Source organism: Lontra canadensis, unplaced genomic scaffold (assembly GCF_010015895.1).
Source record: "Lontra canadensis isolate GAN:19392208 unplaced genomic scaffold, GSC_riverotter_1.0 scaffold21, whole genome shotgun sequence".
Lineage (NCBI taxonomy): Eukaryota > Metazoa > Chordata > Mammalia > Carnivora > Mustelidae > Lontra > Lontra canadensis.
In genome coordinates, this window is record NW_022631015.1 from 182,127 (window position 1) to 196,439 (window position 14,313).

Genomic DNA, 14,313 nt, shown 5'->3' on the forward strand with positions numbered 1-14,313 from the left:
CTGGAGTCATTTTATAAGTGTATGTCTGGGAGCATTTGTGCCTGGGAAAGTTAGCGGAAGTGTGTCTTGCAATGTTCTCATAGTTAAAGATTTTAGGTAAGAGTCTGGAGTCCTTGGGTTCGATTCCCTAGGACTTTTGATCATGCCTTATGGCTGGTTATGGAATATGTATGTGTATGCATGCGCATTTATAGTTTCCTGTTTTGTCTCTCCACCTTAATCTAGTGGGACACCTCTACTTAGGACACCTCTACTTTGCTAAGTTTCTTCTGTATTTAATACCTGGCTGAGTTTGTTATGCCATACCTGAATTTCTCATTATTACATTCATTTGTCCTGTTATCCTTCATGAAACAATAGACCTAGCTTGTGTGGTTGGAAAATAATTTTCAGTCTTCCATGAACCTCCCGCAGCTTTGCAGTGTTCAGTAAATAGTACTCAGTTGGTGTTTAAAAGAGGATGAATGTATTCCATGGGCAACTTTAGGTGTTTTGCTGCTCTGTAAGTCAATCAAAGGTAGAAGACCTCCAAAAGCATGTACTCTGTAGGTGCCCTTGGAGTGTTTATAATTAACCCACTAGTCAGTCCAGAACATGCTCTAAATGATGCTGGTACATGCATGCAGGAGAAAGGGTGTTAAAAAAAGCAAAGGGTCAGAAGAAGTAAGGATCATGGTTTCATTGTCATAAAGGACTTCAGAGTTTGCAAAGCATATTGACATACATCACCTTGTTCAACCCTATAAGACATTATTTCCACTTTATAACTGAAGTTAAGGGAAACTAAGTGACTCTCCCAAGGTCACACAGCCAGTAAGTGGCTGAGCAGGGATTGGAGCTCTATTTTCCCTTTTCCTACAGCCCTCTGACAACATGCTGACAGTATGTAACAAAGTCAAGGGAGACCAATATGGGAGAGTATTATTAGGTTTTTCAGATCATCAAAAGTAAACTACCTCTTAGCACTGGGGAGCCTGCAGGCACCTTCTTCACCTGGATGATATTGAATGTGCACAGCTGGTGTGTAGATCATCAGTGTGGGGTCACTAGTATGCTCTTGAACATTCAGTGGTTCCAACCGACCCCTGGGCTAGGCAGAAACCACCCCCCACACATACCAGTCAGTGGCAACTCTGTGTTTCAAGGATTCCTTGCAGAGAAATTCTGAAAATCCCAGAAGATGGGCAGCCCTCCCCAGGTCCCAGCATTGTGTGTGACAGATTCTAAAGCTGAGGCAGCTCCAGCCCCAGACAGTGTGACCACGGTTTTGAAGCTGTGGGACTCTGAGACCTTTTCAAGAAACCTCAGGCGGATTTTTCTTTTCATCATATGTTGAGTAAAGTAGAGAGATGTCACTTCTCTCTTTTTTCTCCCCCCACAGGACAAGACATTTCAAAGAAAGTATTAAATTCATTCACGAGTGCCGCCTCAGGGGTGAGGGCTGTCTTGTACACTGGTATGTATGCCTCTGCCTAATCATAGCTTGGTATTTCTGCTCAGCCTGTTTTCTCTCAAGGGTTTTTCTGTGTGTTTAGATTAGTTATTTCATCTCCTAATAGTTCTGTCTGCTCTCTGAATCTTGAATACACACTCCATCTGACCCCTGCCATTTGTTAGTCATCATTTGTTTTTGATGAAAGAGAACGCTATAATTTTTTTTTTTTTCATTTTCACTTGGGATTTTCATTTTCACAGTTAGGATTTCTTTAGGGTCTGTCAAGGCTACTGGACAGGAACCTCTTTTCTAGCCCATGTCCATTATTCCCTTAGAATAGCCTCCTATGGAGGGTACAGATTTTGTGGGATCATCCTGAAACCTCAGTGCTCTTTCAAAACACTGTTTCTTTCTGGAGAGTTTTGATCACGTATTTAGCACGTGTTTAGCACTGCATGAGTGTAATACCAGAATGACCATTTCTTCTCCATTTACAGATGGGGGATTTTATATGTGTTTAGCTTAGTACTTAGCTTTGAAAAGATCTGAATAGACTCTTAGAATCAAACAGTTTATATACAGCTCTCCACCTGCATTCAGCTATACTTTGTATGGATATGAATACATATAAATGAGTACATACACACTGCAAAGAAAATTTTATAATACACGCAACCCAAGGACAATGCACACAAAGTTCTTAGCACTGTGCCTGGCTCATGGTAGGCTCTCAGTGGATGTTAGCTCTCATATTTTACTTTTTTTTTAATTTTTATTTTTTTATTTTTTTTTAAGATTTCATTTATTTATTTGAGAGAGATCACAAGTAAGCAGAGAAGCAGGCAGAGAGAGAGGGGGAAGCAGGCCCTCCACTGAGCAGAGAGCCCGATGTGGGGCTCGATCCCAGGACTCTAAGATCATGACCTGAGCTGAAGGCAGTGGCTTAACCCACGGAGCCACTCAGGTGCCCCTATTTGTTTTATTTTTAAGTGAAATATAGTTGGCATTACTTTCAGGTGTACAATATAGCGAGTTGAAAATATGCATTATGAAATATTCATTACTGCTAGTACTCATACTCATCACATAACTGTTATGTCAAAGGAACCAGCAGCCAACATTCTGGAGCCAGAACTCTGCTGTTTATCAAAGTGCAGGCTGAGCATGTTTCCTCTCTATATTGAGTCAGACTCCATATTGAATATTACTCAACCATTAAAAAAAAAAGAGAGAGAGAGAGATCTTGCCATTTACAGCAACACAGCAACATGGCTAGACTGAGAGGTATTATGCTAAGTGAAATACATCAGAGGAAGCAAATTCCATATGATTTCACTTATATGTGGAATCTAAAAAACAAAACACATAAAAAAAATCAAAAGGCAGAACCAGACCTATAAGTACAGAGAACAAACTGATAGTTGCCAGAGAGGAAGGGGGAAGAGGATGGGCAAAAAGGGTGAAGGGTAGTGGGAGATGTAGGCTTCCAGTTATGGAATGAACAAGTCATAGGAATAAATGTGTAAGGAATACAGTCAATGGTCTAACAGGATTGGATAGTGACAGATGGCAGCTACAATTATGGTGAGCACGGCATAATGTAAACTTATAGAATCACTATGTTGTACACCTGAAAGTATGTAACATATGTCAATTATACTCGGATATTTTAAAAGACAATATTATGTTGTGAAATAGATTAAAAAAAAAAAAAAAAGCTTAACAGTCTTTTGAGTTTCCCCAGAGAAGTTGCTACTTTAGTGAAAGCTCTTTGGAAATGTAAAGTGATGTCTCCTGGGCTGGGTTGCAGCTGAAGTTGTTGACAGTTCTGTTATGACAGAAGAGATCCAGTGCATGATATCCAGAGGAGCCATTCATGAAAACTAATCTGTTCTAAGGGTCTGTAATCTATATTAGGAAAGCAGGGATAGTAGTTTGATTGCTTTAGAAAGAAATAGTTTGCTGGTTTTATGCAGTTCTTAAGATTGTGTGATTTACTTTTTTTTTCTTACTTTAAAAAAGAGTAGGACATGTAACAAATTGTAGATTTTATAATGTTCATCTACATTTGCTTTAAGGAATTTGAGGGGATGCAGTTGGAGCCATATAAGGGGAGGTCTATAATCCTGTCCCTGGGCTTCTATGGCTCCTGGTGAATTAGAATCTCCAGGTTTGCAGCCAAAGAGGATGTATTTTTTAAAAGCTCTCTCAGTATTTCTGATATAAAAGCTTAAGGAAGAGCCACTATGTAAGAATGGTTATATTATTATTACTATTATCATCATCATTTGAATATGTGTAGCCCTGATATTCTAGGAATTTGTATTTCATATGGTTATATAAATCTAAGATCGGCCTTTCTAAAAATGAGAATTTTGCTAAACTTCCCCATCTTAAACCGTTGCTAGAACACTCTAAATCTGACGCAGCACAGCCTTCTGTGACCACCTTAATTTGCATATGCATTTAAAATTGGTCCCCTTACTCAGCCGGCTAGATATAATTAACCGTTATTGACCCCCACATCCCAGAGCACGTGGAATGTGCCCACTCTTGTGCTCTGCTCAGTTATTTCAAGAAGAATACAGACTGTTTCATAAGAGCTTCTGTATTTAATGGGCTTTCAGTTATAGATCTAGCCTTCATTTATCTAAGAAAACCAGACCTAAAAAAAAAAAATGAAACCTTCTAAACTGCTGCAGGTTGTAAATAGATTTATTGCATAGATCCCAGACCCTTCCTTCAAGTTCCCTCAACGTGCTTTAGTTAGTTATTTTTTCTGCCCAAGGAAATGGGGACTATCTGAAGAAGGGCTCAGGAGCATAGAGAATCATAAAACTGGTGCCAGAAGCGATAGTAGAAAAATCTGTAAAAAATTAAAAAAAAAAAAAAAAGGCTAACACAGACACTGATGCCTGTGTTTCTGAGTAATTTCATACTGGCTTGCTGTCCACTCATAATCCAAGGCAGGAAGACTTTCTAAAATGAGATCCACAGAATCCCCTGACCTCGATGAATCAAGAGATAGACTCATGGACTAAAACCCCTTGCCCCTATGCGTTCTTTTGGCCCTTGCAGCCTGGCGGGCGTCTCCAGGAGTGTGACTCTGGTGATCGCATACATCATGACCGTCACCGACTTTGGCTGGGAGGATGCCCTGCACACTGTGCGTGCAGGGAGATCCTGTGCCAACCCCAACCTGGGCTTCCAGAGACAACTCCAGGAGTTCGAGAAGCATGAAGTCCACCAGGTAACCATGCTCAGGGGACTTTGGTGATGTGAGCAGCATCCTCTGGGAAGATGCCTCAGTCTTTCTGTACACACCTAGGATCATGGAGGTTGGAGTTTGAAAGGCCCAGAGAGGACAAGAATGCCCCACCTGCATCCCAATTAAAGTCATCACTGGCCCCTTGTTTACCAGCTGCAGCTGTGGGATGTTGTCTTTTACCATCTTCAGACCCCATATTAACGTCTGTTTATTTCTCTTTGGGCCAAGTGCCATTTTCTTGGTTTGGCTTGCTTTCGTGTCCTCAGGCTAAAACCTAGAAGAAGCAGTTATTTCTCTGGCTTGACACTGGCTGGCCATCCACAGGCCTATGATTGCCCAATACCCATTTATTCCTTGTTTACATGTGACAAAATGTGTACTATTAAGTAACAGGTATAATCTGTGTAGATGCAGGGGTGTGTGTGTGTGACATTTTGGTTATGTTTTCAACTTCTCCAGTACCGGCAGTGGCTGAAGGAAGAATATGGAGAGAGCCCTTTGCGGGATGCAGAAGAAGCCAAAAACATTCTGGGTAAATATAAAGAGCAAGGGCGTGTGGAGTCCCAGCCTGGTACAAGGCGGTGGAGCAGCTTTCAGACCCTGCCTCCTTTGGCCTACAGCAACTATACGACGGAGACCTAGTAACTGAGTGATCTGGTGCCTACCTTTCCATCCCTTGTCTTCAGTGCATTTCTGCTGGGTGCCCGGGTGTGCTGGCTGCCCCCATGGAGGACAGGAAAGGGAGGGTGGCAAAGGTGGATCCAGGTTCCCTCTCCATGAATCCACCAGCCCTGCCCCAGGCCCCTTCATCCTGCCCACTCCTGCCCTGCCTGAGTTTGGAGAGTCTGCTTGACTGCCCCACACCATCTCATGCATGCGCCTGTGTGCAGGCAAGTGAGCGTGTGTGCCCATGCGGATGGGCGTGTGAACTCCAAATGTTCATATTGCTGGAACAGTCACAGAATCCATGCTGCCAGGCTTGGTGTCACCACCTTTCCTTTTGTCCAAGACTCCACATGGAAATCATTTGAAGTTAGCATCTTAAAAGCTGTTCAGCCTAAACAAGCCTGTGGCTGGGAGCAGACCGAACCTAGAGTGGTCACGGTGAGGGCAGCAGGAGGCCAGACTCCCTCCTGAGGGTAGTTCCAGGGGCCCTGAAAGGTATGTGGGGCTGTGCTCTGAACATTGCCTCAATCTTAATGAAAGTGCTCTAAGCTGTGAGTCCTACCACCTCAAGACCCTCATCTCGACCCATAATGTCCCTGAGTTCTTCTTGGTGTAAGTTCTCAGTGGCACTGACCATATTTCAGTTCCATGGAGACCACACCACATCAGCCCAAGCTATATGCCCAGAGCTCTCTTCCATTCTCCTCTTGTCCAGCTTCACTTACTCTCAACCTCTTGTTTTCTTGCTGTTGTAATTCTGCAAGGGTGTCTTTGCAACATCTGCATGCATCTTCAGGAATTGGAAAGAAAGAGCATTTATTAGGCACTGTAGCAAGTTTGCATTTAAAAATACATTTTAAAACGCCTGCGTACTTATTAAGCACCATCATATATCCTGTGGATTTGATATTTGATCTCAGCTACCTCATTAAATGTTTTTTTGAAAAAGTATTTTTGTTATTATAATCAGCTCATGGTTGGAAATGTTTCGTCATGATTGCTTTTGAATCCAAAGGGCAAAAGCATCAGTATCATTGAGCTATTTAAAATTTCTACTTGAGCTCCAGTAATGCTTTCTGGTGGGTAAAATTCTACATTCAGGCCAAGCCCAACAGGGCTGGAGAGCATCTGCAGTTTGCAGCATGGAGCAACAGGATCCTGGAATTCTGTGAGCAATTTTGTGGTCCAGTCTTTTATAACAGCTCAAATTGTTTAAGCACACAAAATCACAAGAATGAAAAAGTTTACTTGCCTTCTCCCTAAAAAGATGTTGCAGCCCACTTTCTCCAAATCCCACCAACAGAGCCTCTGACTAAGAAGAGCAGCTTTCCCCATGCATATAAAGTGTATGTCACAGGTGAGCTGCTTTGAGGACCAGGGGAAATTCTACTCACCCACAAAGGCCCCAGATATACACCAGGAAAGAGAAGCATGGCCATGGAATTTTCTACCTACAGCTGAAACAATTTGTCTATTAAGTACGTTTTTGTTTTTTTTTCTTGAACCAAAAAGATATGTAAATACGGTCACAGAAAAAGTATTTAGGATATCAGCTGAAATGCTTAAATATGTATGTACATTTATGAACATCTAAATATATTCCTGTAGGTCTTGAAATGTTGTTTTAATTTTTGTTGCCAGTAATGTTCTTTCTCCACAGCTACTGCAGGAATTCTGAAGTACTGGGCCTTTCTCAGAAGACTGTAATATACCTGAAGTTTCTGAAATAGTGCAAAGCCACAGAGTTTAGGCTGGTGCTGCCAAAAAGAAAAGCAACCTAGAGTTTATTTTTAAGTATCCAGAAGTGATGTGTAACTTGTTTTTCATTTTAAACTGAATATATGTGTAATGATATATGTTGAGAACTAAAGATACTCTTCAGCAAGAGAAAATATTTTTACCTTAATGCCACTGCTACAGCAACTTCTTCAACCTTGACTTTGGGGTTTATAAAGCAATCTCAAGAGCCCTGCTGCACTGTTTTGATAACTGTTTAGTAATCATGATTGCTTCTCATGAGAATTGTGCTGTGTAAACTCTGCTCATGTGCTCTTAAATTCCCCAGCTTGGGAAATATTTCTTGGTGTGTGCTCTACCCATGGTTTGTGTTCTCCTTGGTGGACTTTACCAAAAGCTACACATTTTTGTTAACAAAGGGCAACCGAGCATTTAACTTCATGTGCAATGCACGCTTCCTTGGCTGAAGTGTGGATGTCATATGTGTTTCTGCCTGTGAGGGTTGTGAAGCAGGATCGGAATCTGCTCCTGTAGCAGTAACGCCGGTTTAATGGCTGAGGCCACAGTTTCCTCCAGAAGGTAGTACACAGGGCACTTAGGAGAAGTAAATTAATTTCACCATGAGAGAAAAATTGATCCTCAATGTGAACAGAAAGAAATCCAGAAATTGGACTCGTATTTCTCTTGCCCACACACGAGCACTGAATATGTGGCACTAATGGAATTACTGCATTTGCCACAAGGCTGCGTAGCCCTGGTGCTCCATGAACACTGGCTGCACATTGTTGAATGAAGTTTACTCTGATTCCATATTTAGCTTTTAATTTGAAGAAACACAGACTGACTTGAAGAGCGATTTAAGTCCATTTCCTAAACTGTCCTTGTCTAAATCCAGGGGAAGAAGAAGGAGATTTAACTTTTGACTCCAGGGATAATTTGGGCCTGAACTAAGGGCAGGTGGATACAGGAGCTAATATACATGGACCCTTTAACTGTAGGTGGCAGGCTTCACCTGTATTCTGAGTGTCTGCTTTGAATGCCTTGGAAGCTCCTGACAAGGGCACAGGAAAGGGGCTGGAATGGAGATGACCCTCTCTGTACTGGCAGCAGCCCCTGCCAGTGTGGGATGATATTCACTGATCAGTGTCAGTCATTAAAATGCTTATTCTGACTCAATAGGCCTGTCTAGATGTAGCCCAGGTAATCCAGTTGTAGGAACCTCTGAGTACTCTCATGTGCCACCCTTAAAAGCCCTGAGATGTCTCCACTTCCCACTCGTGAAGGTGTGCCAGAGCCTTGTCTCTGTGGAAAAGCACAGAGCCTCAGCGAGACATCTGTGCTGTGTGTAAGACATGAGGCAGCAGAATTAGGAAAATAGGTGTTTTGGTGATGGCCTCAGTCCAGTAGGGTCACCCACCCCTCACAGCCTGACATCCTTTCCTGTCCCCCTCTTCTTGCCATAGGACCAGATCTGGCACCAACAATAATCCTCTAATAATTGTCTGGTGTTCTGTGGGTTACAAACTATCACTGTAAAGCTTTATAAACTCACAGAGGGTATTATTTTATTTATTTACGTCTCAAAGAGGCCAAAAAATACACCCAAAACTGAAAATGTTAGTTCTGCTTTGCTTGAATTTTGATCTTTTAATTCCGAATCAGTGGGTTAAGTGAGAGGGAGGAGCTGAGCTGCCCCTGCACTTTGAACATAGAAGTTTATAAGGCTCTAATGAGGGTCAAGGGAGAACCAGCACCCCTGCAGCAAAGCAATATGGCTGCTGAAGCCAGAACCTCTCTTTGGTTGCTTCCACCTCCACACACACCCCTTTCTCCTTGGGGAGTTTGTTTGGGGCCCCATCAGTGGAGTTGGCAGTTAGGAAAATTGACAATTACAGAGTGGGTCATAAGGACTAGTATAGGTGCTCCTGGTGCTATGTGGCAGGGGAGGGGAAGAGAAAAACCATTCCAGTTTCAGGGTGAGGAAGGCAGTGTTCAGGGAAGGCATCTTGGAAGAAGTAATACCTAATTTGAGACTTCAAGCTTAAGAGCTAAAATTAGTTGGGCATAGTGGGAGGAAGGGGAGTCCAGGCAGAGGCCCAGCATGTGTGTTAACATGGTGGCATGAGGGAGCACAGTGCACTGGGATGACCCTAAGACACTCTGTGTGACTAAAGCAAGAACCAAGGAGTGGGCAGTGTTAGTAAGTGATACAGACAAAACTGTACACACAAGCAAGGGCCCAGTCAGCCAGGTTGATACCATTGCTTAGTATCTGTATATAAGTATTCAGTAACTGGTTTACTTCTTATACTAGCCCTTGGAGCTAATCAAGCTCAGAGGTCATGCCCTGCCAGCTTCCCACAGGGCTGATTTCTGAGCTTAGAGCCTCACAAGAAGCATGCATGCCATTATGCAGATGTAATGAGTAGAGGTGGGGGCTGGCTAAACTTGCTAGAGCAAGCAGGTACGGTACCATGGTTGGTTGGCGTGTAGGTGGAGAATGAAGGGTCCATATTGGAGGCCAGTCAGGGGCAGCTGTTATAGTCATCCAGGTGATAGAAGATGATGCCCTGAACAGGGTCATGGTGATGGAGATGAAGAGCAACCAAGAAGGCAAATAGATTTGGGCTTGAGGGAGTTTGGGAAGGGAGAAACAAATGCTCTCAGTACTGGATTGAATGTGGGGGACTATGGGTTTTGTGGCCTTTACACTCTGGAATCTTGCTTCCAACACAATGGTCCTTTGTGTCAACATCCTACTTTCCTTTGATGTCGGTGTGTGGGTTCTGAAATGTCAAGGTTAGATTTAAGGGGACTGCCAGACCTGGGGCCTCCAAGGACAATCATCCCAGCTTTGCAAATTAGGTCAAATTTATTCATGCACCCAGGACAGACTCCCAGGAACTAGATTCACAACAATGTGGAACTCAAATGTCCAATTTTGTAATTTATTGTGAAAGATAAAAAAAAAAAGATTTATGAAAACCAATTTTATTCACTAGGCTATCTCTCTTTCATCGTCAGGATTTTGGAGGAAGCCAAATTAGTCATTAGGCATTGTCTTATGAGATGGACATGGAGCTAAGAGCCTTGGCAGGAGGCGGGGGATAATCCTGATCTGGTGTGCCCCATAATCAGATTGATATTCCCATAACATACTTAAGTGGTATTTCTACCAGGCTCCTGTTTTGCGCCCTGAAGTTACCTTTCCAGGGTCTAGTGGACCATCAAGTTTATGTATTCTCTCTGCCCAAGGTGATCTTGGACTTAAATCACATTTTTAGAGCAACTTCATTTTTTAAAAAATTTTATTTTGTTTTTTTCAGTGTTCCAAGATTCATTGTTCATGCACCACACCCAGTGCTCCTTGCAATACGTAGAGCACCTTCATTAACCTTGGGTATCCTTATGTGTCTTCAATAGCATTTATGCTTTTCTGTGGGGATAGGTTCACACTAGTGGCTTTTTTTCTTATTTATTGGGTGCCTATTCTTTCTAGTTTCTGACTCAGCAGGGAACCTCACTTCCAACTTCTGGGTCTGTTTTGTGTTCCTCTTGCATAGAGACAGCTTATAAAATCTGGTGATATGTGTGTGTGTGTGTGTGTGTGTGTGTGTGCACATACACCTGTGTCTTATGTTTTTATTAGTTTTAGAGAAATCCTTAGCTTTCAGGGTAGTCATGTGTGCAACATCAAGGGTAACTTGAGCTCGGGTACCTTAAATGGCAGGTACTTGGGGCACCCAAGGAAATGTCAGAGCCCATATTGCACAACTAGAGCTAGTCACGAAGAGCTGCTCTGCACACCAGTATCTAGTCATAAAAATAGGGAACACACTAAAAATCAAAACCCTGTGATCCCACACTAGATGACTCCTCCCATCCTGACCCTAAGTTATTAATAATTTTATTAAGAATGTGCTTTCAACATGCTTACATTTATATATGTACTTAACAAGAAATCACCAAGACTTCAGAGGGAAGTTCTTCTTCCCTTTCCTTTTTATTGCCCAGAGAAAGAGAGAAACTGCGAAGAAGGAGGGGGAAAAAAGCTGCATTTGACTTGTCACTGGAGGCTTGAGCATATCAATCATTCACTTCTTAGAATTTAGTAGGGTCTCCTGAGGCCTTGGGCTCATTGAGACTGTCATGGACTTGGATGCATGTAATGCACTGGCCACATTTCATCATGCAGACAGATCTTGATACTTTGCTCTTGTTTTCCTATCCCCACTCTAGATCTTGAGACCTGTCACTGCAGTAACAGGACATAATTAGTTCAGCCAGTACCAAAATTAGTAATCAAAATTAGTATCTATTTTGCAGCTAAGGCTTAACCACCTAATAAGCATCCGACTAAACGTTGCAAGTGCTGTGCCTGTGTCTCTTTCCATCAGGGGAAAGAACTGCCAGTCCGTATTTGAACATCTGCAAGTTTAGGTTTATTTTGGCTCTGGATATCTATGCAAACTGTTGATCAAGAGTTAGTAATTTGCAGTTAATTTTCCTGAAGTTTCCAGTTCACTTATTAGAGTCTGGTGTCAAAAGAGCTATTTTAGCAGGTGACTGAAATTACTAGGCAGTTCAACATTCTGAGTGTGATGTTGACTAGTTAGAGGTGGGGTTAGGAGATATAATGAATGGGATTGTACCTGAGCACATCCTTCATTCAAAGACCTACTTAAGAAAACTAGATAGGAGCCAGAGGTTAAAAAAAAATTAAAACTTTTATTTTTGTGGGGTTAACAATTTCTTCTAGAAATAATGTAGTTTATGCTGATCACACCATTTGTCTATTTGCCCAACTTGACCCAAGGAGGCCGCATTACAGTGGCCTTTCCATTTAGCTTCTCAGTCTTCCAGGACACATATCAGTGACAAGCAAATATGTCATGAATGGAACATTGCCATCAACATGGTGTTGGTCCCTCTCTCCCCTTCAAGTCTGTTGATCGATCACCAAGTGCTTTGCCCTCAGCCTCTTGTACCCTTCACCAGAAGTGGCCAAACCAGCACAAACAGGAACCATACTTTCTGGTGAGCAGGTTTGCCTTTTGTTTGTTGGCTATGGGTTTTCCCAAGGCACTGATATGGAGCCTTTTTGGAAAATAAAAATCAAAAACCCTCCACATGTGCACTAAAGAAATGTCATCTTCTGCTTTGCAAAGGGTGTGCCCTTCAAGGCAAGAGACCCAAGTAGCACTGAGCTTCCTCAGAATGGGAGTCCCTAGAGAAGCTTGTCATGTGCCAGGGGTCAGATGTCTGTATTCTCCTTGGTTCGTGTTAAGCTACACTGATATGGTGGCAGAGAGAAAGGCAAGAAGGTGTGAAAGGAGAGGACCATTTCTCAACTGTTTGCAGAAGCCTTCATGAATCTCCCAAAATCAGGTGCATCCCAGAGGTATACTAAAGATGTGGGCTAAAGCCCATTTCATACCTTGATAATTCACTATCCTACAGCAGACAGGCCTATGTTCTGCTTTGCCAGAACCCCTTCCCATCATCTTCCACCTTCCAACAGCAGAAAGGCACAGGTCCTGATAGAGTAGGTTGGAGGAGATGAGAGGCCAAGGTCTCTCTGGTGACCAGGCAGCCAAGATAGTCACAGGCCAGACAGGCCTGACTAAGGTCCATTTTAATCCCCATTCTCTGGAATACCTTGGGGAAGTCCCAGAGGAGGCAACCCACTCATGTGGGGAACTTCTTCTAAGACTGGAGTAAAGAAGCTCCGTAGAAGAGATGAGCAGAGCTAGAGGACACCATGTGTCATGGCACAGTGATGTGCCCAGAGACAGCCTCATAGCCTTCCTGGGTAGCATTTTATGTGTCTAGAAAGGCCTTTCTAATTGTGAAGAGCTCCCATGTAGGTTACAAGACAATCAGCCTCTTGATGGTCAACAGTTATTCAGCACTTAATGTGGGAGAGAAGCTGGCATTGAGACTTTTTCTTGAAATCTCTTCTGACAACAGTCTTATGGGATAGATTTTACTATGGGACAAACTAAGTTCTAGAAAACTTGAACATTACCCAGTCTCAGGGCCAGAAAGTGACCAAGTGAGGATTGTAATCCAAGGAATCTGGCTCAGGTGTGCCTAAATGTCACTACTTCTTTCAAAATGCCACTACCCCTGGGAGGCTAAGCTAATAAAATGCTAACAGTCATGTGTACTCATGTTCAAGTTTTTTTCTGAAGGTGGATTTATGTTAGATTAGAGGCCTAGTGGGAAGATTAAGGTAGAAGATTGCTAAGTATAGTTAAATAAGCACATGAGAAAGGCATTTCTTTTTTCTTTCCATCAAAGCCTGGCCATTGTGTGTACACTATTGCTGCCACACATACCTCTGACTGGGTATTTCTGATTTAGCCTAGAGTAGCAGGCAGAGTACTGAGATACCCTAGGGCCCCAGGAGGCCCTTTGCAAGAACATAGAATGGCCATGTGTATACAGGAAGAGGAAAAAGAGTGCCTGGTACTTTAAGCAGATGGTATTCTGTCCTTAATGTGCCACCATTATACAAATAGAGGAACCTCAGTGAAGTTTTTTCAAGAAGCTCAGGGATTTGCTGCCACCCAAGTCAAATAACTCACATGGAAACATTCATCAAGGACAGAGACGTGGAAAGCAACAGTAGATGTCAAAGCAACCAGAGACTGACAGGACCTCCTTCCAACCCCTGGGGCTGAGGGCCAGGGTTGAGAGATGGAGTTACTAGAGCCAAGTAAAAAGTGAGCCATGCAGGGGTGCCTGAGCAGGGCAGGTCTTTAAGAAGTAAGGGAGACTGGGAGGAAGCAGAGTAGAAGTCTCCCATCTATTATCCTCTTGTCCTATCTCCCTCTACCTAATGGGAAGCTGGCCAGCAGAGGATTTTGCATGCCACGTCCATGGGGGACAGAACAGTGTGATTACCGTACAATAGGCAGCCCTGGTGGGCGGAGACTCAGTGATAGGATGGAGGAAGTGCCACAAGCTTCCAAGAAGTATCTAAGTGTCAACAAGCTGATACTAAAAGTGGGCCTGAGTGGGGAGCCTGGGTTCTCCTACACACTTTGTCCTGAAGTATGCTATCTGGAGCTTGGCCTGTGACTCACTGCTTTCATCTTTAGAAAGCTTTTAGAAGCACCCATGTCTGCCAGTATGCCCCTGCTGATCTGTGCTTTCTTATGGCCTCTCTGGAGAAATGACACCCTCTAACATTAAGGCCATC

The 14,313-nt window shown here is 43.0% G+C and overlaps 1 protein-coding gene across 5 annotated transcripts in view; it reads left to right on the forward strand.

Annotated features, from left to right (window-relative positions):
• Nucleotides 1–14,313, forward strand: part of DUSP22 (dual specificity phosphatase 22) — an 81,982-nt gene that overhangs the window by 52,461 nt on the left and 15,208 nt on the right. For 3 of the 5 annotated variants that reach the window (XM_032861428.1, XM_032861426.1, XM_032861431.1), the window contains 3 exons: nt 1,382–1,456; nt 4,514–4,685; nt 5,163–7,275. In XM_032861428.1, the coding sequence (XP_032717319.1) occupies nt 1,382–1,456; nt 4,514–4,685; nt 5,163–5,345 (430 nt within the window). In that variant the 3' untranslated portion in view covers nt 5,346–7,275. Of the gene's footprint in view, nt 1–1,381; nt 1,457–4,513; nt 4,686–5,162; nt 7,276–14,313 lie in introns of those variants that run through there. The other 2 variants (XM_032861430.1, XM_032861429.1) reach the window with 2 other exon arrangements.